Source organism: Salmo salar, chromosome ssa17 (genome assembly GCF_905237065.1).
Source record: "Salmo salar chromosome ssa17, Ssal_v3.1, whole genome shotgun sequence".
NCBI lineage: Eukaryota > Metazoa > Chordata > Actinopteri > Salmoniformes > Salmonidae > Salmo > Salmo salar.
In genome coordinates this window covers 33,399,801-33,425,127 of record NC_059458.1, presented here as the reverse complement: position 1 = coordinate 33,425,127, position 25,327 = coordinate 33,399,801, and the positions used below count along the sequence as shown (strand labels likewise).

Below are 25,327 nucleotides of genomic sequence, written 5' to 3'. Positions count from 1 at the left end.
AGATGGAGTTGTGACGTCCATTCGAGTACTCATGGCCATCCCTAGTAACCAATAGATGGAGTTTTGACGCCCGTTCAGTACTCATGGCCATCCCTAGTAACCAATAGATGGAGTTGTGACGTTCATTCGAGTACTCATGGCCATCCCTAGTAACCAATAGATGGAGTTGTGACGTCCGTTCAGTACTCATGGCCATCCCTAGTAACCAATAGATGGAGTTGTGACGTCCGTTCAGTGCTCATGGCCATCCCTAGTAACAAATAGATGGAGTTGTGACGTCCATTCGAGTACTCATGGCCATCCCTAGTAACCAATAGATGGAGTTGTGACGCCCGTTCAGTACTCATGGCCATCCCTAGTAACCAATAGATGGAGTTGTGACGCCCGTTCAGTACTCATGGCCATCCCTAGTAACCAATAGATGGAGTTGTGACGTCCATTCGAGTACTCATGGCCATCCCTAGTAACCAATAGATGGAGTTGTGACCTCCGTTCAGTACTCATGGCCATCCCTAGTAACCAATAGATGGAGTTGTGACGTCCATTCGAGTACTCATGGCCATCCCTAGTAACCAATAGATGGAGTTGTGACCTCCGTTCAGTACTCATGGCCATCCCTAGTAACCAATAGATGGAGTTGTGACGTCCATTCAGTACTCATGGCCATCCCTAGTAACCAATAGATGGAGTTGTGACCTCCGTTCAGTACTCATGGCCATCCCTAGTAACCAATAGATGGAGTTGTGACGTCCGTTCAGTACTCATGGCCATCCCTAGTAACCAATAGATGGAGTTGTGACCTCCGTTCAGTGCTCATGGCCATCCCTAGTAACCAATAGATGAAGTTGTGACCTCCGTTCAGTGCTCATGGCCATCCATAGTAACCAATAGATGGAGTTGTGACCTCCGTTCAGTACTCATGGCCATCCCTAGTAAGAAATAGATGGAGTTGTGACGTCCATTCGAGTACTCATGGCCATCCCTAGTAACCAATAGATGGAGTTTTGACCCCCGTTCAGTACTCATGGCCATCCCTAGTAACCAATAGATGGAGTTGTGACGTCCATTCGAGTACTCATGGCCATCCCTAGTAACCAATAGATGGAGTTGTGACGTCCGTTCAGTACTCATGGCCATGCCTTGTAACCAATAGATGGAGTTGTGATCTCCGTTCAGTACTCATGGCCATCCCTAGTAACCAATAGATGGAGTTGTGACGTCCGTTCAGTACTCATGGCCATCCCTAGTAACCAATAGATGGAGTTGTGACCTCCGTTCAGTACTCATGGCCATCCCTAGTAAGAAATAGATGGAGTTGTGACGTCCATTCGAGTACTCATGGCCATCCCTAGTAACCAATAGATGGAGTTTTGACGCCCGTTCAGTACTCATGGCCATCCCTAGTAACCAATAGATGGAGTTGTGACGTTCATTCGAGTACTCATGGCCATCCCTAGTAACCAATAGATGGAGTTGTGACCTCCGTTCAGTGCTCATGGCCATCCCTAGTAACCAATAGATGGAGTTGTGACCTCCGTTCAGTGCTCATGGCCATCCCTAGTAACCAATAGATGAAGTTGTGACCTCCGTTCAGTGCTCATGGCCATCCATAGTAACCAATAGATGGAGTTGTGACCTCCGTTCAGTACTCATGGCCATCCCTAGTAAGAAATAGATGGAGTTGTGACGTCCATTCGAGTACTCATGGCCATCCCTAGTAACCAATAGATGGAGTTTTGACGCCCGTTCAGTACTCATGGCCATCCCTAGTAACCAATAGATGGAGTTGTGACGTCCATTCGAGTACTCATGGCCATCCCTAGTAACCAATAGATAGAGTTGTGACGTCCGTTCAGTACTCATGGCCATGCCTAGTAACCAATAGATGGAGTTGTGATCTCCGTTCAGTACTCATTGCCATCCCTAGTAACCAATAGATGGAGTTGTGACGTCCGTTCAGTACTCATGGCCATCCCTAGTAACCAATAGATGGAGTTGTGACCTCCGTTCAGTACTCATGGCCATCCCTAGTAAGAAATAGATGGAGTTGTGACGTCCATTCGAGTACTCATGGCCATCCCTAGTAACCAATAGATGGAGTTTTGACGCCCGTTCAGTACTCATGGCCATCCCTAGTAACCAATAGATGGAGTTGTGACGTTCATTCCAGTACTCATGGCCATCCCTAGTAACCAATAGATGGAGTTGTGACCTCCGTTCAGTGCTCATGGCCATCCCTAGTAACCAATAGATGCCATAACAGTTCTGTCAGAGAAATGCAGGTTAGAGACACAAACAAATCCAAGTTATCACTGTTTAAACTCCTTGAACTGAGCTGCCTGGGCCTCTATAGCTTCACCCTGGATGTCAGTCAGTACTACAGTGGGGACTACAGTGCAACGAGGCCTGGCAGAACAAATCCAATGTGCCCTCATCCATTCACCCGTCCCCTGCCTGCCTGACTGTCTTCCTAAGCCCCTCCCCAGGAAAAGATCACACTGCTACACTACAGGATAACACAGGGACTATTAGACTACAGTGCTACACTACAAAATAACACAGGGACTATTAGACTACACTGCTACACTACAGGATAACACAGGGACTATTAGACTACACTGCTACACTACAGGATAACACAGGGACTATTAGACTACACTGCTACACTACAGGATAACACAGGCACTATTAGACTACACTGCTACACTACAGGATAACACAGGGACTATTAGACTACACTGCTACACTACAGGATAACACAGGGACTATTAGACTACACTGCTACACTACAGGATAACACAGGGACTATTAGACTACACTGCTACACTACAGGATAACACAGGGACTATTAGACTACACTGCTACACTACAGGATAACACAGGGACTATTAGACTACACTGCTACACTACAGGATAACACAGGGACTATTAGACTACACTGCTACACTACAGGATAACACAGGGACTATTAGACTACACTACTACACTACAGGATAACACAGGGACTATTAGACTACACTGCTACACTACAAAATAACACAGGACGACACTAGCCAGTAACTCCACCTCCTACAGTTTTCTTCATAAGGACACTAGCCAGTAACTCCACCTCCTACAGTTCTCTTCATAAGGACACTAGCCAGTAACTCCACCTCCTACAGTTCTCTTCATAAGGACACTAGCCAGTACCTCCACCTCCTACAGTTCTCTTCATAAGGACACTAACCAGTAACTCCACCTCCTACAGTTCTCTTCATAAGGACACTAGCCAGTAACTCCACCTCCTACAGTTCTCTTCATAAGGACACTAGCCAGTAACTCCACCTCCTACAGTTCTCTTCATAAGGACACTAGCCAGTACCTCCACCTCCTACAGTTCTCTTCATAAGGACGCTAGCCAGTAACTCCACCTCCTACAGTTCTCTTCATAAGGACACTAGCCAGTAACTCCACCTCCTACAGTTCTCTTCATAAGGACACTAGCCAGTACCTCCACCTCCTACAGTTCTCTTCATAAGGACACTAGCCAGTACCTCCACCTCCTACAGTTCTCTTCATAAGGACACTAGCCAGTAACTCCACCTACAGTTCTCTTCATAAGGACAGCCAGTAACCACACCCCCTCACAAAGATCAAAAGTGCAACAAGTAAGTTAGCCGTTGTTCAGAACGTGTGACTAGCAAGTGAAGCATAACATTAGTCATGTTGTGTCTGCAGTCACTCCAAACGTATTTTTTATTTATTTAACTAGGCAAGTCAGTTAAGAACAAATTCTTACTTACAATGACAGCAGGTTAACTGCCTTGTTCAAGAGCAGAACAACCGATTTTTACCTTGTCAGCTCTAACCACTAGGCTACCTGCGCCCCAGTCTTCCTCAGAATGGATGGTGAAGTGAAACATAGGCTAATTCAACTACAAATTATTTTCAGCCCCCATACAAGAAAGGACGTGTTTGCTATGAGTTGTGAGCTGAAAGCCATGCCCAGAGTTGAGTTTGGTTTGGGGGAGCTGGAGCACAAGCACAAGTGTCCACAGCTGTGCCCAACTGTGCAAACAGAAACGCGTCTGGGAAAGAAAAGACAAATGAAAAGATGCAGTCTCTCTCTGCTGTCTCAAAATAGACCAGCCAGGAACAACACATGTAGATGACACAATCACAGGGAGGAGAGGAGAGCCCCTCCATCTCTCCGTTTCTCCATCCAAAGAAAGAATGAGAGAATGGTAAACAAACTTGAACAAAGTAAAATACCCTTTCATCAAGACAATGAATCTTTTAGAACATGTTTCAGATGAAACCTAACAGAATCACCTCAGTAGCTGAATCTTTTAGAACATGTTTCAGATGAAACCTAATAGAATTTAATGCTTGGTGAGAATTTATCATTTGTCAAAAGAATGTTTGGTCTCTTGATTGACAGGCTGACCAACCTACTGAGGTGATTCTGTTAGGTTTCATCTGAAACACGTTCTAAAAGATTCATCTACTGAGGTGATTCTGTTAGGTTTCATCTGAAACATGTTCTAAAAGATTCATCTACTGAGGTGATTCTGTTAGGTTTCATCTGAAACATGTTCTAAAAGATTCATCTACTGAGGTGATTCTGTTAGGTTTCATCTGAAACATGTTCTAAAAGATTCATCTACTGAGGTGATTCTGTTAGGTTTCATCTGAAACATGTTCTAAAAGATTCATCTACTGAGGTGATTCTGTTAGGTTTCATCTGAAACATGTTCTAAAAGATTCATCTACTGAGGTGATTCTGTTAGGTTTCATCTGAAACATGTTCTAAAAGATTCATCTACTGAGGTGATTCTGTTAGGTTTCATCTGAAACATCTTCTAAAAGATTCAGCTACTGAGGTGGGTGCTGTTCTGCATGATGGCTTTGACCAAGGCTGCATCCGAAATGGGACCCTATTCCCTATATAGTGCAATACATTTGACCAGGTCCTACATAGGGTCTGGTCAAAAGTAGGACACTATGTAGGGAATAGGGTCCCATTTCATATTCATATTCATCAGGATATTCATCAGGATTCAGGAAACCCCTTTCCACTAAAAAAGTTTCAGGCTAAAAATACACTTCATAACAGGATTTCTGAGAGGCTATTGGGGAACATTAGCATAATGGCAATAATTGAGATAAGAGGTAACTTGGACTGGAAAATATTTTCTGGGACATGGCCTGTATATTGCAGAGAAACTTTAGTGAACTTTTCATTCAAATGATTTAGCCTCATTGCAAATTAGTCCAGATATTATGATTTTATTATGATTCTGACTTGAATAGTTAATTTAATTCAATTAGTAAATCATTTCCCAACCTCTGAATGGAGGTGTCTGCCTACTAAAACTATTGCAAGCTTCTAAAATGGCACCCTATTCTCTATTTGGTGCACTACTTTAGACCAGATCCCTATGGGCCCTATGAGCCCTGGTCAAAAGTAGCGCACTATATACGGAATAGGGTGCCATTTGGGACGCACTATATTAACTTTTCCCCTTGCTCCAAATAGTTTCTCCCCAGGCCTGATCAACTGACCAACTAAGAGATGATCAATACAGGTTTGGCTGTAGCCTAACTAATCAATATGATGCGGAGTTGATGATGTCAACGGTTAAAGGTCCACGTTACCAACACTGCTACTGATTGACCTTGGTTCTGTTGCTCTGCCCTGCCCTGGACTACTATCAATAAACTACAAGGTTCTGTTGCTCTGCCCTGGACTACTATCAATAAACTACAAGGTTCTGTTGCTCTGCCCTGGACAACTATCAATAAACTACAAGGTTCTGTTGCTCTGCCCTGCCCTGGACTACTATCAATAAACTACAAGGTTCTGTTGCTCTGCCCTGCCCTGGACTACTATCAATAAACTACAAGGTTCTGTTGCTCTGCCCTGCCCTGGACTACTATCAATAAACTACAAGGTTCTGTTGCTCTGCCCTGCCCTGGACTACTATCAATAAACTACAAGGTTCCGTTGCTCTGCCCTGCCCTGGACAACTATCAATAAACTACAAGGTTCTGTTGCTCTGCCCTGCCCTGGACTACTATCAATAAACTACAAGGTTCTGTTGCCCTGCCCTGGACTACTATCAATAAACTACAAGGTTATGTTGCTGTGCCCTGGACTACTATCAATAAACTGCAAGGTTCTGTTGCTCTGCCCTGCCCTGGACAACTATGAATAAACTACAAGGTTCTGTTGCTCTGCCCTGCCCTGGACTACTATCAATAAACTACAAGGTTCTGTTGCTCTGCCCTGCCCTGGACTAGTATCAATAAACTACAAGGTTCTGTTGCTCTGCCCTGCCCTGGACTACTATCAATAAACTACAAGGTTCTGTTGCCCTGCCCTGGACTACTATGAATAAACTACAAGGTTCTGTTGCTCTGCCCTGGACTACTATCAATAAACTACAAGGTTCTGTTGCTCTGCCCTGCCCTGGACTACTAACAATAAACTACAAGGTTCTGTTGCTCTGCCCTGCCCTGGACTACTATCAATAAACTACAAGGTTCTGTTGCTCTGCCCTGCCCTGGACTACTATCAATAAACTACAAGGTTCTGTTGCCCTGCCCTGGACTACTATCAATAAACTACAAGGTTCTGTTGCTCTGCCCTGGACTACTATCAATAAACTACACGTTTCTGTTGCTCTGCCCTGGACTACTATCAATAAACTACAAGGTTCTGTTGCTCTGCCCTGGACAACTATCAATAAACTACAAGGTTCTGTTGCTCTGCCCTGGACAACTATCAATAAACTACAAGGTTATGTTGCTCTGCCCTGGACAACTATCAATAAACTACATGTTTCTGTTGCTCTGCCCTGGACTACTATCAATAAACTACATGTTTCTGTTGCTCTGCCCTGGACTACTATCAATAAACTACATGTTTCTGTTGCTCTGCCCTGGACTACTATCAATAAACTACAAGGTTCTGTTGCTGTGCCCTGGACAACTATCAATAAACTAGAAGGTTATGTTGCTGTGCCCTGGACAACTATCAATAAACTAGAAGGTTTGTTGTGAGTTCAACATGATTTCCATGTAGTGAATCAGTAAGTTGATCCAATTGTTCCAAACTACACTGGGTTTTATGTCAGGGCCTAATCATCAGGTGTAGCCAACACTGGTGTAGCCAATTTCATGGGTAACCATTCAGGGAGAACACATATCACATCAAAATATGTCCCCGTGAATACAATGACCAAAAGTTGACTTTTGCACACCACACATTCCATCAAAGAAATAGATCAGCCCTGTATCAGATTCTGCCTGTCTATAGATCTCTGCAGGATTAATCTCTTTTAAAAACATGACGTCCTTTCATCAGAACCCACATACTGTAACGGGCATACAGTGCATTCAGACAGTATTCAGACCCCTTCACTTATTCCACATTTTGTTACGTTACAGCCTTATTCTAAAATGGATTAAATGGAAAAAAATGTTTTACAAACGTATAAAACATAAAAACTGAAATACCTTATTTACATAAGTATTCAGACCCTTTGCTATGAGACTCTAAATTGTGCTCAGGTGCATCCTCTTTCCATTGTATCATCCTTGAGATGTTTCTACAACTTCATTGGAGCCCACCTGTGGTAAATTCTATTGATTGGACATGATTTGGAAAGGCACACACCTGTCTATATAAGGACCCATTGTTGACAGTGCATGTCAGAGCAAAAACCAAGCCATGAGATTGAAGGAATTGTCCGTAGAGCTCTGAGACAGGATTGTGTTGAGGCAAAGATCTGGGGAAGCATTGAAGGCCCCCAAGAACACAGTGGCCTCCATCATTCTTAAATGGAAGAGGTTTGGAACCACCAAAACTCTTCCTAGAGCTGGCCGCCCTGCCAAACAACACCCAGCAATCGGGGGAGAAGGGCCTTTGTCAGGGAGGTGACCAAGAACCCGATGGTCACTCTGACAGAGCTCCAGAGTTCCTCTGTGGAAATGGGAGAACCTTCCAGAAGGACAACCATCTCTGCAGCACTCCACCAATCAGGTCTTTATGGTAGAGTGAGCAGACGGAAGCCACTCAATAAAAGGCACATGACAGCCCACTTGGAGTTTGGCAAAAGGCACCTTAAGGACTCTCAGACCATGAGAAACAAGATTTTATGGTCTGATGAAACCAAGATTGAACTCTTCGCTCTGAATACCAAGAGTCACGTCTGGAGGAAATCAGGCACCGCTCATCACCTAGCCATTACCATCCCTACGGTGAAGCATGGTGGTGGCAGCATCACGCTGTGGGGATGTTTTTCAGCGGCAGGGACTGGGAGACAAGTCAAGACCGAGGGAAAGATGAACGGACCAAAGTACAGAGATCCTTCATGAAAACCTGCTCTAGAGCGTTCAGGACCTCATACAGGGTCGAAGGTTCACCTTCCAACAGGACAACGACCCTAAGCACACAGCCAAGACAACGCAGGAGTGGCTTAGGGACAAGTCTCTGAATGTCCTTGATTGGCCCAGCCAGAGCACAGACTTGAACCCGATCCAACATCTCTGGAGAGACCTGAAAATAGCTGTGCAGCGACGCTCCCCAACCAATCTGACAGAGCTTGAGAGGATCTGCAGAGAAGAATGGGAGAAACTCCCCAAATACAGGTGTGCCAAGCTTGTAGCATTATACCCAAGAAGACCTGAGGCTGTAATTGCTGCCAAATGTGCTTCATCAAAGCACTGAGTAAAGGGTCTGAATACTTATGTAAATGTGATATTTAAAAAAAAAAACATTTTATACATTTGAAAAAATGTATAAAAATCTGTATTTGCTTTGTCATTATGGGGTATTGTGGGTAGATTAATGAGAAAAAACAACTATTTCATCAATTTTAGAATTTTAGACCTTAAACTGTGCCCAGTGGGTAGTGACCAATATTTTGTTTCATTTCCTCCAGTTTTCCTCGGCAAAAATAGAGTAGGACTGAGTTTATCATATAAAATAGTGACTCATCTTTGCCAGAACAATAGTCTACCTGGCGATGTGATTGATCATGGTCATATTTAGACAGGCCTGGTTTGGGTGGCTTCTGGCTAGATGTCCAAATATAGCTGTAACATCACACTGCCTTCAATATTCTAAACAGTTTATCTGAATACTTTACTCCTCAGATGGCGCTGCTTTCCCCTCTTCTTCTAATAATAGCTCAATGAGTCTGTGCCGCGGTTGCGGCAAAACATTGTGTGCGTGCCCTTTTTTGTTTGCGCACATTCCCCCGAAAAGGTCTGTGCATGGCCTTGTTTACTATAGCCAACAGGTATAATGCATTATTACCTGTTATGAGCATGTATACCGTAAAGATGAAATATGTCATTTTTTGGGTGACCTGACTAAATTCACATAGAAATGTGTTTATATAAATCTGTCATTCTCAGTGAAATCAAGTCTAAGAAGCAGTAGATCTGTTCTATGTGCTCTATTTCTATACTTCCCATTCTTAAGTAAATTTTTTTTGCGTCTTTTACTTTCGATTTTGTACACCAGCTTCAAACAGCTGAAAATACAGTATTTTTGGTTATGGAAAATATATTTCACAGCTCTTTAGATGGTACAATGATTCTCTAAACTATACTTGCTTGTTCTGTCACATAAACTGAAATTAGGCAAACTATTCGAATTTTAGCAACCAGGAAAGCGGTTTCAGCATATTGCACCTTTAATAATGTCTTTGGGCTAGGGGGCAGTATTTTCACGTCCGGATGAAAAGCGTGCCCAGAGTAAACTGCCTGCTACTCAGGCCCAGAAGCTAGGATATGCATATTATTAGTATATTTGGATAGAAAACACTCTGAAGTTGCTAAAACTGTTTGAATGATGTCTGTGAGTATAACAGAACTCATATGGCAGGCGAAAACCTGAGAAAAATCCAACCAGGAAGTGGGAAATCTGAGGTTGTAGTTTTTCAAGTGATTGCCTATGCAATATCCAGTGTAAATGGGGTCAGATTGCACTTCCTAAGGCTTCCACTAGATGGCAACAGTCTTTAGAACGTCGTTTCAGGCTTCTATTGTGAAAGGGGAAGGAATAAGACCACTCACAGTAAGTGGCTCAGCTGAAAGCCATGAGTTGTTTATCGCGCGTGGCCTTGGGCGCGGGATCCGTTCTCTTTCCTTTCTAATGACAACGGAATTGTCTGGTTGGAATATTATTGAGATTTATAATAAAAACATCCTAAAGATTGATTAGAAACATCGTTTGACAAGTTTCTACGAACTTTAATGGAACTTTTTTGACTTTTCGTCTGGACTTTGTGCACTTGGATTAGTGAACTAAAAACGCGAACAAAAAGGAGGTATTTGGATATAAAGATGAACTTTATCGAACAAAACAAACATTTATTGTGGAACTGGGATTCCTGGGAGTGCATTCCGATGAAGATCATCAAAGGTAAGTGAATATTTATAACGCTATTTTTGACTTTTACTGACTCTGAAACATGGCGGGTATCTGTATGGCTTGTTTTGGTGGCTGAGCGCTGTACTCAGATTATCGCATGGTGTGCTTTCGCCGTAAAGCTTTTTTGAAATCTGACACAGCGGTTGCATTAAGGAGAAGTGTATCTTTAATCCTATGTATAACACTTGTATCTTTCATCAAAGTTTATGATGAGTATTTCTGTAAATTGATGTGGCTCTGCAAATTCACCGGATGTTTTGGAGGCAAAACATTACTGAACATAACGCGCCAATGTAAACTGAGATTTTTGGATATAAATATGAACTTTATCGAACAAAACATACATGTATTGTGTAACATGAAGTCCTATGAGTGCCATCTGACGAAGATCATCAAAGGTTAGTGATGAATTTTATCTCTATTTCTGCTTTTTGTGACTCCTCTCTTAGGCTGGAAAATGGCTGTATGTTTTTTTGTGACTAGGCGCTGACCTAACATAATCGCATGCTTTCGCCGTAAAGCCTTTTTGAAATTGGACACTGTGGTTGGATTAACAAGAAGTTTATCTTTAAAATGGTGTATAATACTTGTATGTTTGAGGAATTTTAATTATGAGATTTCTGTTGTTTGAATTTAGCGCCCTGCAATTTCACTGGGTGTTGTCAAATCAATCCCATTGCGGGAAGGGATCACTAAGAGGACCTTTAAGGATAAAGAGAACCTGTTATGAGCATGTATACCTTAAGGATGAAGAGAACCTGTTATGAGCATTTATACCTTAAGAATGAAGAGAACCTGTTATTAACATGTATACCTTAAGGAATAAGAGTAAAATGTTACTGTGTATTTTACATGAGACTTGAGGACCTGAAGAATCAACTGTGTGACAATGATTCCGTCATGGTCTTACCTTATGCCTGCACTTCAGGACTACTCCATAGGCTCCTGGAGAGAGAAGAGAGGAGAACGGTTAGTAACAGGGACTTATCCAAACATGAGTTATATTTGTATTAATGGTTCAGCTAAAAACGTTGGGAAATCCTACTATAAAGAGTTGATATTCTCTAAACAAGGTTTAGATGAGTGAACTGGAGCTCTGTATGTTCTGTGGTCATTCAAGGGTGAAGAAACGGTCTTGGGAGATGTCATGCACCTCAGCTCATGCCCACTTTATGCTCATCCATATTTCAAAGATGAAGACTTCAATTGTGAACCCTTCATTTGGCTTTCTGGCTTTGTTTTTTATTTATTTATATATAAAAAAATGTTGTTTACCCTTTTTCTCCCCAATTTTGTGATATCCAATTGGTAGTTACAGTCTTGTCTCATCGCTGCAACTCCCGTACGAACTCAGGAGAGCCGAAGGTCGAGGGCCGTGCGTCCTCCAAAACACAACCCGACCAAGCCGTACTGCTTCTTGACAAGCCAGCCACACCAATGTGTCAGAGGAAACACCCTGCCCCTTGCGACCGTGTCAGCGTGCATGCGCCCGGCTACAGGAGTTGCTAGAGAGCGATGGGACAAGGACATCCCTGCCAGCCAAACCCTCCACTAACCCAGACGACGCTGGGCCAATTGTGCACCGCCCCATAGGTCTCCCAGTCGCGGCTGGCTGCGACAGAGCCTGGACTCGAACCACGATCTCTAGTGGCACAGCTAGCACTGTGATGCAGTGCCTTAGACCGCAGCGCCACTTGGGAGGCCCACTGCTTTGTAGCATTCTGACAGATGCTGTCAGAGCAACATGATTCCTCCATTACCAACATGACATTACAACATGACCAGTCAGTCACTAGTCAGTTGATAGTCAGTGGATAGTCAGTGGATAGTCATTTTATAGTCAGTGGATAGTCATTTTATAGTCAGTGGATAGTCATTTTATAGTCAGTGGATAGTCAGTTTATAGTCAGTGGATAGTCAGTTTATAGTCAGTGGATAGTCAGTGGATAGTCAGTTTATAGTCAGTGGATAGTCAGTTTATAGTCAGTGGATAGTCAGTGGATAGTCAGTTTATAGTCAGTGGATAGTCAGTTTATAGTCAGTGGATAGTCAGTTTATAGTCAGTGGATAGTCAGTGAATAGTCAGTTTATAGTCAGTGGATAGTCAGTTTATAGTCAGTTTATAGTCAGTTTATAGTCAGTGGATAGTCAGTTTATAGTCAGTTTATAGTCAGTTGATAGTCAGTGGATAGTCAGTTTATAGTCAGTGGATAGTCAGTTTATAGTCAGTGGATAGTCAGTTTATAGTCAGTTTATAGTCAGTGGATAGTCAGTTTATAGTCAGTGGATAGTCAGTTTATAGTCAGTGGATAGTCAGTTTATAGTGAGTGGATAGTCAGTTTATAGTCAGTTTATAGTCAGTGGATAGTCAGTTTATAGTCAGTGGATAGTTGGTGGATAGTCAGTGGATAGTCAGTGGATAGTCAGTTTATAGTCAGTTTATAGTCAGTTTATAGTCAGTTTATAGTCAGTGGATAGTCAGTTTATAGTCAGTTTATAGTCAGTTTATAGTCAGTTGTTAGTCAGTTGATAGTCAGTGGATAGTCAGTGGATAGTCAGTTTATAGTCAGTTTATAGTCAGTTTATAGTCAGTGGATAGTCAGTGGATAGTCAGTTTATAGTCAGTTTATAGTCAGTTTATAGTCAGTTTATAGTCAGTTTATAGTCAGTGGATAGTCAGTTTATAGTCAGTTTATAGTCAGTTTATAGTCAGTTGATAGTCAGTTTATAGTCAGTGGATAGTCAGTTGATAGTGAGTGGAAAGTCAGTTTATAGTCAGTTTATAGTCAGTTTATAGTCAGTTTATAGTCAGTTTATAGTCAGTGGATAGTCAGTTTATAGTCAGTGGATAGTCAGTTTATAGTCAGTTTATAGTCAGTTTATAGTCAGTTTATAGTCAGTGGATAGTCAGTTTATAGTCAGTGGATAGTTGGTGGATAGTCAGTGGATAGTCAGTGGATAGTCAGTTTATAGTCAGTTTATAGTCAGTGGATAGTCAGTTTATAGTCAGTTTATAGTCAGTTTATAGTCAGTTGATAGTCAGTTGATAGTCAGTGGATAGTCAGTGGATAGTCAGTTTATAGTCAGTTTATAGTCAGTTTATAGTCAGTTTATAGTCAGTGGATAGTCAGTGGATAGTCAGTTTATAGTCAGTTTATAGTCAGTTTATAGTCAGTTTATAGTCAGTTTATAGTCAGTGGATAGTCAGTTTATAGTCAGTTTATAGTCAGTTTATAGTCAGTTTATAGTCAGTGGATAGTCAGTTGATAGTCAGTGGATAGTCAGTGGATAGTCAGTTGATAGTCAGTGGATAGTCAGTTTATAGTCAGTTTATAGTCAGTTTATAGTCAGTGGATAGTCAGTTTATAGTCAGTTTATAGTCAGTGGATAGTCAGTTTATAGTCAGTGGATAGTCAGTGGATAGTCAGTTTATAGTCAGTTTATAGTCAGTGGATAGTCAGTTTATAGTCAGTGGATAGTCAGTATATAGTCAGTTTATAGTCAGTTTATAGTCAGTGGATAGTCAGTTTATAGTCAGTTTATAGTCAGTTTATAGTCAGTTGATAGTCAGTTGATAGTCAGTGGATAGTCAGTGGATAGTCAGTTTATAGTCAGTTTATAGTCAGTTTATAGTCAGTTTATAGTCAGTGGATAGTCAGTGGATAGTCAGTTTATAGTCAGTTTATAGTCAGTGGATAGTCAGTTTATAGTCAGTGGATAGTCAGTTTATAGTCAGTGGATAGTCAGTTTATAGTGAGTGGATAGTCAGTTTATAGTCAGTTTATAGTCAGTGGATAGTCAGTTTATAGTCAGTGGATAGTTGGTGGATAGTCAGTGGATAGTCAGTGGATAGTCAGTTTATAGTCAGTTTATAGTCAGTTTATAGTCAGTTTATAGTCAGTGGATAGTCAGTTTATAGTCAGTTTATAGTCAGTTTATAGTCAGTTGTTAGTCAGTTGATAGTCAGTGGATAGTCAGTGGATAGTCAGTTTATAGTCAGTTTATAGTCAGTTTATAGTCAGTTTATAGTCAGTGGATAGTCAGTGGATAGTCAGTTTATAGTCAGTTTATAGTCAGTTTATAGTCAGTTTATAGTCAGTGGATAGTCAGTTTATAGTCAGTTTATAGTCAGTTTATAGTCAGTTTATAGTCAGTTGATAGTCAGTTTATAGTCAGTGGATAGTCAGTTGATAGTCAGTGGATAGTCAGTGGATAGTCAGTTTATAGTCAGTGGATAGTCAGTTTATAGTCAGTTTATAGTCAGTTTATAGTCAGTTTATAGTCAGTTTATAGTCAGTGGATAGTCAGTTTATAGTCAGTTTATAGTCAGTTTATAGTCAGTTGATAGTCAGTTTATAGTCAGTGGATAGTCAGTTTATAGTGAGTGGAAAGTCAGTTTATAGTCAGTTTATAGTCAGTGGATAGTCAGTTTATAGTCAGTGGATAGTTTGTGGATAGTCAGTTTATAGTCAGTGGATAGTCAGTTTATAGTCAGTTTATAGTCAGTGGATAGTCGGTTTATAGTCAGTTTATAGTCAGTTGATAGTCAGTTGATAGTCAGTTGATAGTCAGTGGATAGTCAGTTTATAGTCAGTTTATAGTCAGTTTATAGTCAGTTGATAGTCAGTTTATAGTCAGTGGATAGTCAGTTTATAGTGAGTGGAAAGTCAGTTTATAGTCAGTTTATAGTCAGTGGATAGTCAGTTTATAGTCAGTGGATAGTTGGTGGATAGTCAGTTTATAGTCGGTGGATAGTCAGTTTATAGTCAGTTTATAGTTGGTGGATAGTCAGTTTATAGTCAGTTTATAGTCAGTTTATAGTCAGTTGATAGTCAGTTGATAGTCAGTGGATAGTCAGTGGATAGTCAGTTTATAGTCAGTTTATAGTCAGTTTATAGTCAGTTTATAGTCAGTGGATAGTCAGTGGATAGTCAGTTTATAGTCAGTTTATAGTCAGTTTATAGTCAGTTTATAGTCAGTGGATAGTCAGTTTATAGTCAGTTTATAGTCAGTTTATAGTCAGTTTATAGTCAGTGGATAGTCAGTTGATAGTCAGTGGATAGTCAGTGGATAGTCAGTTGATAGTCAGTGGATAGTCAGTTTATAGTCAGTTTATAGTCAGTTTATAGTCAGTGGATAGTCAGTTTATAGTCAGTTTATAGTCAGTGGATAGTCAGTTTATAGTCAGTGGATAGTCAGTGGATAGTCAGTTTATAGTCAGTTTATAGTCAGTGGATAGTCAGTTTATAGTCAGTGGATAGTCAGTTTATAGTCAGTTTATAGTCAGTTTATAGTCAGTGGATAGTCAGTTTATAGTCAGTTTATAGTCAGTTTATAGTCAGTTGTTAGTCAGTTTATAGTCAGTGGATAGTCAGTGGATAGTCAGTTTATAGTCAGTTTATAGTCAGTTTATAGTCAGTTTATAGTCAGTGGATAGTCAGTTTATAGTCAGTTTATAGTCAGTTTATAGTCAGTTGATAGTCAGTTTATAGTCGGTGGATAGTCAGTTTATAGTCGGTGGATAGTCAGTTTATAGTCGGTTTATAGTCAGTTTATAGTCAGTTTATAGTCGGTGGATAGTCAGTTTATAGTCAGTGGATAGTCGGTTTATAGTCAGTGGATAGTCAGTTTATAGTCAGTTTATAGTCAGTTTATAGTCGGTTTATAGTCGGTGGATAGTCAGTTTATAGTCAGTTTATAGTCGGTTTATAGTCAGTTGATAGTCAGTTTATAGTCAGTGGATAGTCAGTTTATAGTCAGTTTATAGTCAGTTTATAGTCAGTTTATAGTCGGTTTATAGTCAGTGGATAGTCAGTTTATAGTCAGTTTATAGTCAGTTTATAGTCAGTTTATAGTCAGTGGATAGTCGGTTTATAGTCGGTTTATAGTCGGTTTATAGTCGGTTTATAGTCAGTTTATAGTCAGTGGATAGTCAGTTTATAGTCAGTGGATAGTCGGTTGATAGTCAGTTTATAGTCAGTGGATAGTCGGTTTATAGTCAGTTTATAGTCAGTTTATAGTCAGTGGATAGTCAGTTTATAGTCAGTTTATAGTCAGTTTATAGTCGGTTGATAGTCAGTTTATAGTCAGTGGATAGTCAGTTTATAGTCAGTTTATAGTCGGTTTATAGTCAGTGGATAGTCAGTTTATAGTCGGTGGATAGTCAGTGGATAGTCAGTTTATAGTCAGTTTATAGTCAGTTTATAGTCAGTTTATAGTCAGTGGATAGTCAGTTTATAGTCAGTTTATAGTCAGTTTATAGTCAGTTGATAGTCGGTTTATAGTCAGTGGATAGTCAGTTTATAGTCAGTTTATAGTCAGTTTATAGTCAGTTTGGATAGTCAGTGGATAGTCAGTTTATAGTCAGTTTATAGTCAGTTTATAGTCAGTTTATAGTCAGTTTATAGTCAGTGGATAGTCAGTTTATAGTCAGTTTATAGTCGGTTTATAGTCAGTTGGATAGTCGGTTTATAGTCAGTTTATAGTCAGTTGATAGTCAGTTTATAGTCAGTGGATAGTCAGTTTATAGTCGGTTTATAGTCAGTTTATAGTCAGTGGATAGTCGGTTTATAGTCGGTTTATAGTCAGTGGATAGTCAGTTTATAGTCAGTGATAGTCGGTGGATAGTCGGTTTATAGTCAGTTTATAGTCAGTGGATAGTCGGTTTATAGTCAGTGGATAGTCAGTTTATAGTCAGTTTATAGTCAGTTTATAGTCGGTTTATAGTCAGTGGATAGTCAGTTTATAGTCGGTGGATAGTCGGTTGATAGTCAGTTTATAGTCAGTGGATAGTCAGTTTATAGTCAGTTGATAGTCGGTTTATAGTCAGTTTATAGTCGGTGGATAGTCAGTTTATAGTCAGTTTATAGTCAGTTTATAGTCAGTTTGATAGTCAGTGGATAGTCAGTTTATAGTCAGTTTATAGTCAGTTTATAGTCAGTTTATAGTCAGTGGATAGTCAGTTTATAGTCAGTTTATAGTCAGTTTATAGTCAGTTTATAGTCAGTGGATAGTCAGTTTATAGTCAGTTTATAGTCAGTTTATAGTCAGTTGATAGTCAGTTTATAGTCAGTGGATAGTCAGTTGATAGTCAGTGGATAGTCAGTGGATAGTCAGTTTATAGTCAGTGGATAGTCAGTTTATAGTCAGTTTATAGTCAGTTTATAGTCAGTTTATAGTCAGTGGATAGTCAGTTTATAGTCAGTTTATAGTCAGTTTATAGTCAGTTGATAGTCAGTTTATAGTCAGTGGATAGTCAGTTTATAGTGAGTGGAAAGTCAGTTTATAGTCAGTTTATAGTCAGTGGATAGTCAGTTTATAGTCAGTGGATAGTTGGTGGATAGTCAGTGGATAGTCAGTGGATAGTCAGTTTATAGTCAGTTTATAGTCAGTGGATAGTCAGTTTATAGTCAGTTTATAGTCAGTTTATAGTCAGTTGATAGTCAGTTGATAGTCAGTGGATAGTCAGTTTATAGTCAGTTTATAGTCAGTTTATAGTCAGTTTATAGTCAGTGGATAGTCAGTTGATAGTCGGTTTATAGTCGGTTTATAGTCAGTTTATAGTCAGTTTATAGTCGGTGGATAGTCAGTTTATAGTCGGTTTATAGTCAGTTTATAGTCGGTTGATAGTCAGTTTATAGTCAGTGGATAGTCAGTTTATAGTCAGTTTATAGTCAGTGGATAGTCAGTTTATAGTCAGTGGATAGTCAGTTTATAGTCAGTTTATAGTCAGTTTATAGTCGGTGGATAGTCAGTTTATAGTCAGTTTATAGTCAGTTTATAGTCAGTTTATAGTCGGTTTATAGTCAGTTGTATAGTCAGTTTGATAGTCGGTGATAGTCAGTTTATAGTCAGTTTATAGTCGGTTTATAGTCAGTGGATAGTCAGTTTATAGTCAGTTTATAGTCAGTTTATAGTCGGTTTGATAGTCGGTGGATAGTCGGTTTATAGTCGGTTTATGGTCAGTTTATAGTCAGTTTATAGTCAGTTTATAGTCAGTTTATAGTCAGTGGATAGTCAGTTTATAGTCAGTTGATAGTCGGTTGATAGTCAGTTTATAGTCAGTGGATAGTCGGTTTATAGTCAGTGGATAGTCAGTTTATAGTCGGTTTATAGTCAGTTTATAGTCGGTTTATAGTCAGTGGATAGTCAGTTTATGGTCAGTTTATAGTCGGTGGATGGTCGGTTTATAGTCAGTGGATAGTCAGTTTATAGTCAGTTTATAGTCAGTTTATAGTCAGTGGATAGTCAGTTTATAGTCGGTGGATAGTCGGTTTATAGTCAGTTTATAGTCGGTTTGATAGTCAGTTGATAGTCGGTTTATAGTCGGTGGATAGTCGGTTTATAGTCAGTTTATAGTCGGTTTATAGTCAGTTTATAGTCGGTGGATAGTCGGTTTATAGTCAGTTTATAGTCAGTTTATAGTCAGTTTATAGTCAGTTTATAGTCAGTGGATAGTCAGTTTATAGTCAGTTTATAGTCAGTTTATAGTCAGTTTGATAGTCAGTTTATAGTCAGTGGATAGTCAGTTTATAGTCAGTTTATAGTCAGTTTATAGTCGGTTTATAGTCAGTTTATAGTCAGTGGATAGTCAGTTTATAGTCAGTTTATAGTCAGTTGATAGTCAGTTTATAGTCAGTGGATAGTCAGTTTATAGTCAGTTTATAGTCAGTTTGATAGTCAGTGGATAGTCGGTTTATAGTCAGTTTATAGTCAGTTTATAGTCAGTTTATAGTCAGTTTATAGTCAGTGGATAGTCAGTTTATAGTCGGTTTATAGTCAGTTTATAGTCAGTTTATAGTCGGTGGATAGTCAGTTTATAGTCGGTTTATAGTCAGTTTATAGTCAGTTTATAGTCAGTGGATAGTCAGTTTGATAGTCAGTTTATAGTCAGTTTATAGTCAGTTGATAGTCAGTTTATAGTCAGTGGATAGTCAGTTTATAGTCAGTTTATAGTCGGTTGATAGTCAGTTTATAGTCAGTGGATAGTCAGTTTATAGTCGGTTTATAGTCAGTTTATAGTCAGTTGATAGTCAGTTTATAGTCAGTGGATAGTCGGTTTATAGTCAGTTTATAGTCAGTGGATAGTCAGTTTATAGTCAGTGGATAGTCAGTTTATAGTCAGTTTATAGTCGGTTTATAGTCAGTTTATAGTCAGTGGATAGTCAGTTTATAGTCAGTTTATAGTCGGTGGATAGTCAGTTTATAGTCAGTTTATAGTCAGTTTATAGTCAGTTTATAGTCGGTGGATAGTCAGTTTATAGTCAGTTTATAGTCGGTTTATAGTCAGTTTATAGTCAGTTTATAGTCAGTGGATAGTCGGTGGATAGTCAGTTTATAGTCAGTGGATAGTCAGTTTATAGTCGGTTTATAGTCAGTTTATAGTCAGTGGATAGTCAGTTTATAGTCAGTTTATAGTCAGTTTATAGTCAGTTTATAGTCAGTTGATAGTCAGTTGATAGTCGGTTTATAGTCAGTTTATAGTCAGTTTATAGTCAGTTTATAGTCAGTGGATAGTCAGTTTATAGTCAGTGGATAGTCGGTGGATAGTCAGTTTATAGTCGGTGGATAGTCAGTTTATAGTCAGTTTATAGTCGGTTTATAGTCGGTGGATGGTCAGTTTATAGTCGGTTTATAGTCAGTTGATAGTCAGTTTATAGTCAGTGGATAGTCAGTTTATAGTCAGTTTATAGTCGGTTTATAGTCAGTTTATAGTCAGTGGATAGTCAGTTTATAGTCAGTTTATAGTCAGTTTATAGTCAGTTTATAGTCAGTTTATAGTCAGTTTATAGTCAGTTTATAGTCAGTTGATAGTCAGTTTATAGTCAGTTTATAGTCAGTTTATAGTCAGTTGATAGTCAGTTTATAGTCAGTGGATAGTCAGTTTATAGTCAGTTGAAAGTCAGTTTATAGTCAGTTTATAGTCAGTGGATAGTCAGTTTATAGTCAGTGGATAGTCGGTGTATAGTCAGTGGATAGTCAGTTTATAGTCAGTTTATAGTCAGTGGATAGTCAGTTTATAGTCAGTTTATAGTCAGTTTATAGTCAGTTGATAGTCAGTTGATAGTCAGTGGATAGTCAGTGGATAGTCAGTTTATAGTCAGTTTATAGTCAGTTTATAGTCAGTTTATAGTCAGTGGATAGTCAGTGGATAGTCAGTTTATAGTCAGTTTATAGTCAGTTTATAGTCAGTTTATAGTCAGTTTATAGTCAGTGGATAGTCAGTTTATAGTCAGTTTATAGTCAGTTTATAGTCAGTTGATAGTCAGTTTATAGTCAGTGGATAGTCAGTTGATAGTCAGTGGATAGTCAGTGGATAGTCAGTTGATAGTCAGTGGATAGTCAGTTTATAGTCAGTTTATAGTCAGTTTATAGTCAGTGGATAGTCAGTTTATAGTCAGTTTATAGTCGGTGGATAGTCAGTTTATAGTCGGTGGATAGTCAGTTGATAGTCAGTTTATAGTCAGTTTATAGTCAGTGGATAGTCGGTTTATAGTCGGTGGATGGTCGGTTTATAGTCAGTGGATAGTCAGTTTATAGTCAGTTTATAGTCAGTGGATAGTCAGTTTATAGTCAGTGGATAGTCGGTTTATAGTCGGTTGATAGTCAGTTGATAGTCAGTTTATAGTCGGTTTATAGTCAGTTTATAGTCGGTTTATAGTCGGTTGATAGTCAGTTTATAGTCAGTTTATAGTCAGTTTATAGTCGGTTGATAGTCAGTGGATAGTCGGTTTATAGTCAGTTTATAGTCGGTTTATAGTCAGTTTATAGTCAGTGGATAGTCGGTGGATAGTCAGTTTATAGTCAGTTTATAGTCGGTTTATAGTCAGTTTATAGTCAGTGGATAGTCAGTTTATAGTCAGTTTATAGTCGGTTTATAGTCAGTTGATAGTCAGTTTATAGTCAGTGGATAGTCAGTTTATAGTCGGTTTATAGTCAGTGGATAGTCAGTTTATAGTCAGTGGATAGTCAGTTTATAGTCAGTTTATAGTCGGTTTATAGTCAGTTTATAGTCAGTGGATAGTCGGTTTATAGTCGGTTTATAGTCAGTTTATAGTCAGTTTATAGTCAGTTTATAGTCAGTTTATAGTCGGTGGATAGTCAGTTTATAGTCAGTTTATAGTCAGTGGATAGTCAGTTTATAGTCAGTGGATAGTCGGTGGATAGTCAGTTTATAGTCAGTTTATAGTCAGTTTATAGTCAGTTTATAGTCGGTGGATGGTCAGTTTATAGTCAGTTTATAGTCGGTTTATAGTCAGTTGATAGTCGGTTGATAGTCGGTGGATAGTCGGTGGATAGTCAGTTTATAGTCAGTTTATAGTCGGTTTATAGTCAGTTTATAGTCAGTGGATAGTCAGTGGATAGTCAGTTTATAGTCAGTTTATAGTCAGTTTATAGTCAGTTTATAGTCAGTTTATAGTCAGTGGATAGTCAGTTTATAGTCAGTTTATAGTCGGTTTATAGTCAGTTTATAGTCAGTGGATAGTCAGTTTATAGTCAGTGGATAGTCAGTGGATAGTCAGTTGATAGTCAGTGGATAGTCAGTTTATAGTCAGTTTATAGTCAGTTTATAGTCAGTGGATAGTCAGTTTATAGTCAGTTTATAGTCAGTGGATAGTCAGTTTATAGTCAGTGATAGTCGGTGGATAGTCAGTTTATAGTCAGTTTATAGTCAGTGGATAGTCAGTTTATAGTCAGTGGATAGTCAGTTTATAGTCAGTTTATAGTCAGTTTATAGTCGGTGGATAGTCAGTTTATAGTCAGTTTATAGTCAGTTTATAGTCAGTTGATAGTCGGTTGATAGTCAGTGGATAGTCAGTGGATAGTCGGTTTATAGTCAGTTTATAGTCAGTTTATAGTCAGTTTATAGTCGGTTGATAGTCAGTGGATAGTCAGTTTATAGTCAGTTTATAGTCAGTTTATAGTCAGTTTATAGTCAGTTTATAGTCGGTGGATAGTCAGTTTATAGTCGGTGGATAGTCAGTTTATAGTCAGTTTATAGTCGGTTTATAGTCAGTGGATAGTCAGTTGATAGTCAGTGGATAGTCAGTTTATAGTCAGTGGATAGTCAGTTTATAGTCAGTTTATAGTCGGTTTATAGTCAGTTTTATAGTCAGTTTATAGTCAGTGGATAGTCAGTTTATAGTCAGTGGATAGTCAGTTTATAGTCAGTTTATAGTCAGTTGATAGTCAGTTTATAGTCAGTGGATAGTCAGTTTATAGTCAGTTTATAGTCAGTTTATAGTCAGTTTATAGTCAGTGGATAGTCGGTTTATAGTCAGTGGATAGTCAGTTTATAGTCAGTTTATAGTCAGTTTATAGTCAGTTTATAGTCAGTGGATAGTCAGTTTATGGTCAGTTTATAGTCAGTTTATAGTCGGTTTATGGTCAGTTGATAGTCAGTTTATAGTCGGTGGATAGTCGGTTTATAGTCAGTTGATAGTCAGTTTGATAGTCAGTTTATAGTCAGTGGATAGTCGGTTTGTAGTCAGTTTATGGTCGGTTTATAGTCGTTTTAGTCAGTTGATAGTCGGTTTATAGTCGGTGGATGGTCGGTTTGAGTCGGTTTATAGTCAGTTTGATAGTCAGTTTATGGTCGGTTTATGGTCGGTTTATGGTCGGTGGATAGTCAGTTTATAGTCAGTTTATGGTCAGTTTATGGTCGGTTTATAGTCGGTTTATAGTCGGTGGATGGTCAGTTTATAGTCGGTTTATAGTCAGTTTATAGTCAGTTTATAGTCGGTATGTCAGTTTATAGTCGGTTGATAGTCGGTTTATGGTCGGTTGATAGTCGGTTTATAGTCGGTTTATAGTCGGTGGATAGTCGGTTTATAGTCAGTGGATGGTCAGTTTATATCGGATGGTCGGTTTATAGTCGGTGGATGGTCGGTTTATAGTCGGTGTATGGTCGGTTTATGGTCGGTGTATGGTCGGTTTATAGTCAGTTTTATAGTCGTTGGATAGTCGGTTTATAGTCAGTGGATGGTCGATTGATGGTCGGTTTATAGTCAGTTGATAGTCAGTTTATAGTCAGTGGATGGTCAGTTTATAGTCAGTTTATAGTCGGTTTATAGTCAGTTTATAGTCAGTGGATAGTCAGTTTATAGTCAGTTTATAGTCAGTGGATGGTCGGTTTATAGTCGGTTTATAGTCAGTTGATAGTCAGTTTATAGTCAGTGGATAGTCAGTTTATAGTCAGTTTATAGTCAGTTTATAGTCAGTTGATGGTCAGTTTATAGTCAGTGGATAGTCGGTGGATAGTCAGTTTGATAGTCAGTGGATAGTCAGTTTATAGTCAGTTTGATAGTCAGTTTATAGTCAGTGGATAGTCAGTTTATAGTCAGTTTATGGTCGGTTTATAGTCAGTGGATAGTCGGTTGATGGTCAGTTTATAGTCGGTTTATAGTCGGTTGATAGTCAGTTTATAGTCAGTTGATAGTCAGTTTATAGTCAGTGGATAGTCAGTTTATAGTCAGTTGATAGTCGGTTTATAGTCAGTTTATAGTCGGTTTATAGTCAGTGGATGGTCAGTTTATAGTCAGTTTATAGTCAGTGGATAGTCAGTTTATAGTCGGTGGATAGTCAGTTTATAGTCAGTTTATAGTCAGTTGATAGTCAGTTTATAGTCAGTGGATAGTCAGTTTATAGTCGGTTTATAGTCAGTTTATAGTCGGTTTATAGTCAGTGGATAGTCAGTTTATAGTCAGTTTATAGTCAGTTTATAGTCAGTTTGATAGTCGGTGGATAGTCAGTTTATAGTCAGTTTATGGTCGGTTTGATAGTCAGTTTATAGTCAGTTGATAGTCAGTTTATAGTCAGTGGATAGTCAGTTTATAGTCAGTTTATAGTCAGTGGATAGTCAGTTTATAGTCAGTTTATAGTCGGTGGATAGTCAGTTTATAGTCGGTGGATAGTCAGTTTATAGTCAGTGGATAGTCGGTTTATGGTCGGTTTATAGTCGGTGGATAGTCGGTTTATAGTCAGTGGATAGTCGGTTTATAGTCAGTTTATAGTCAGTGGATAGTCGGTTTATAGTCAGTGGATGGTCGGTTTATAGTCAGTTTATAGTCAGTTTATAGTCAGTTTATAGTCAGTGGATAGTCAGTTTATAGTCAGTTTATAGTCGGTGGATAGTCAGTTTATAGTCGGTTTATAGTCAGTTTATAGTCAGTTTATAGTCAGTGGATAGTCGGTTTATAGTCAGTTTATAGTCAGTTTATAGTCAGTTTATGGTCGGTTGATAGTCAGTGGATGGTCAGTTTATAGTCGGTTTATAGTCAGTTTATAGTCAGTTTATAGTCAGTTTATAGTCGGTTTATAGTCAGTGGATGGTCAGTTTATAGTCAGTTTATAGTCGGTGGATAGTCAGTTTATAGTCGGTGGATGGTCAGTTTATAGTCAGTTTATAGTCAGTTGATAGTCGGTTTATAGTCAGTGGATAGTCGGTTTATAGTCAGTGGATGGTCGGTGGATAGTCAGTTTATAGTCAGTGGATAGTCAGTTTATAGTCAGTTTATAGTCGGTTTATAGTCAGTTTATGGTCGGTTTATAGTCGGTTTATGGTCAGTTGATGGTCGGTTTATAGTCGGTGGATGGTCGGTTTATAGTCAGTTTATGGTCGGTGGATAGTCGGTTTATAGTCGGTGGATGGTCGGTTTATGGTCGGTTTATAGTCGGTTTATAGTCGGTGGATGGTCGGTTTATGGTCAGTTTATAGTCAGTTTATAGTCGGTTTATAGTCGGTTGATGGTCAGTTTATAGTCGGTGGTGGTCGGTTTATAGTCAGTTGATAGTCGGTTTATAGTCAGTGGATGGTCGGTTTATAGTCGGTTGATAGTCAGTTTATAGTCGGTTTATAGTCGGTGGATAGTCGGTTTATGGTCAGTGGATAGTCAGTTTGAT

At 39.1% G+C, this 25,327-nt stretch overlaps 1 protein-coding gene across 4 annotated transcripts in view; it reads right to left on the bottom strand.

Annotated features, from left to right (window-relative positions):
* Window positions 1-25,327, bottom strand: part of LOC106600438 (cyclin-dependent kinase-like 5) — a 162,005-nt gene that overhangs the window by 56,882 nt on the left and 79,796 nt on the right. For all 4 annotated transcript variants that reach the window (XM_045699512.1, XM_045699511.1, XM_045699509.1 and 1 more), the window contains exon 2: window positions 11,337-11,371. Coding sequence is in view for 3 of the 4 variants with exons in the window: in XM_045699511.1 (XP_045555467.1) it covers window positions 11,337-11,371 (35 nt within the window). In the remaining variant the exon portion in view is untranslated. The remainder of the gene's footprint in view (window positions 1-11,336; window positions 11,372-25,327) is intronic.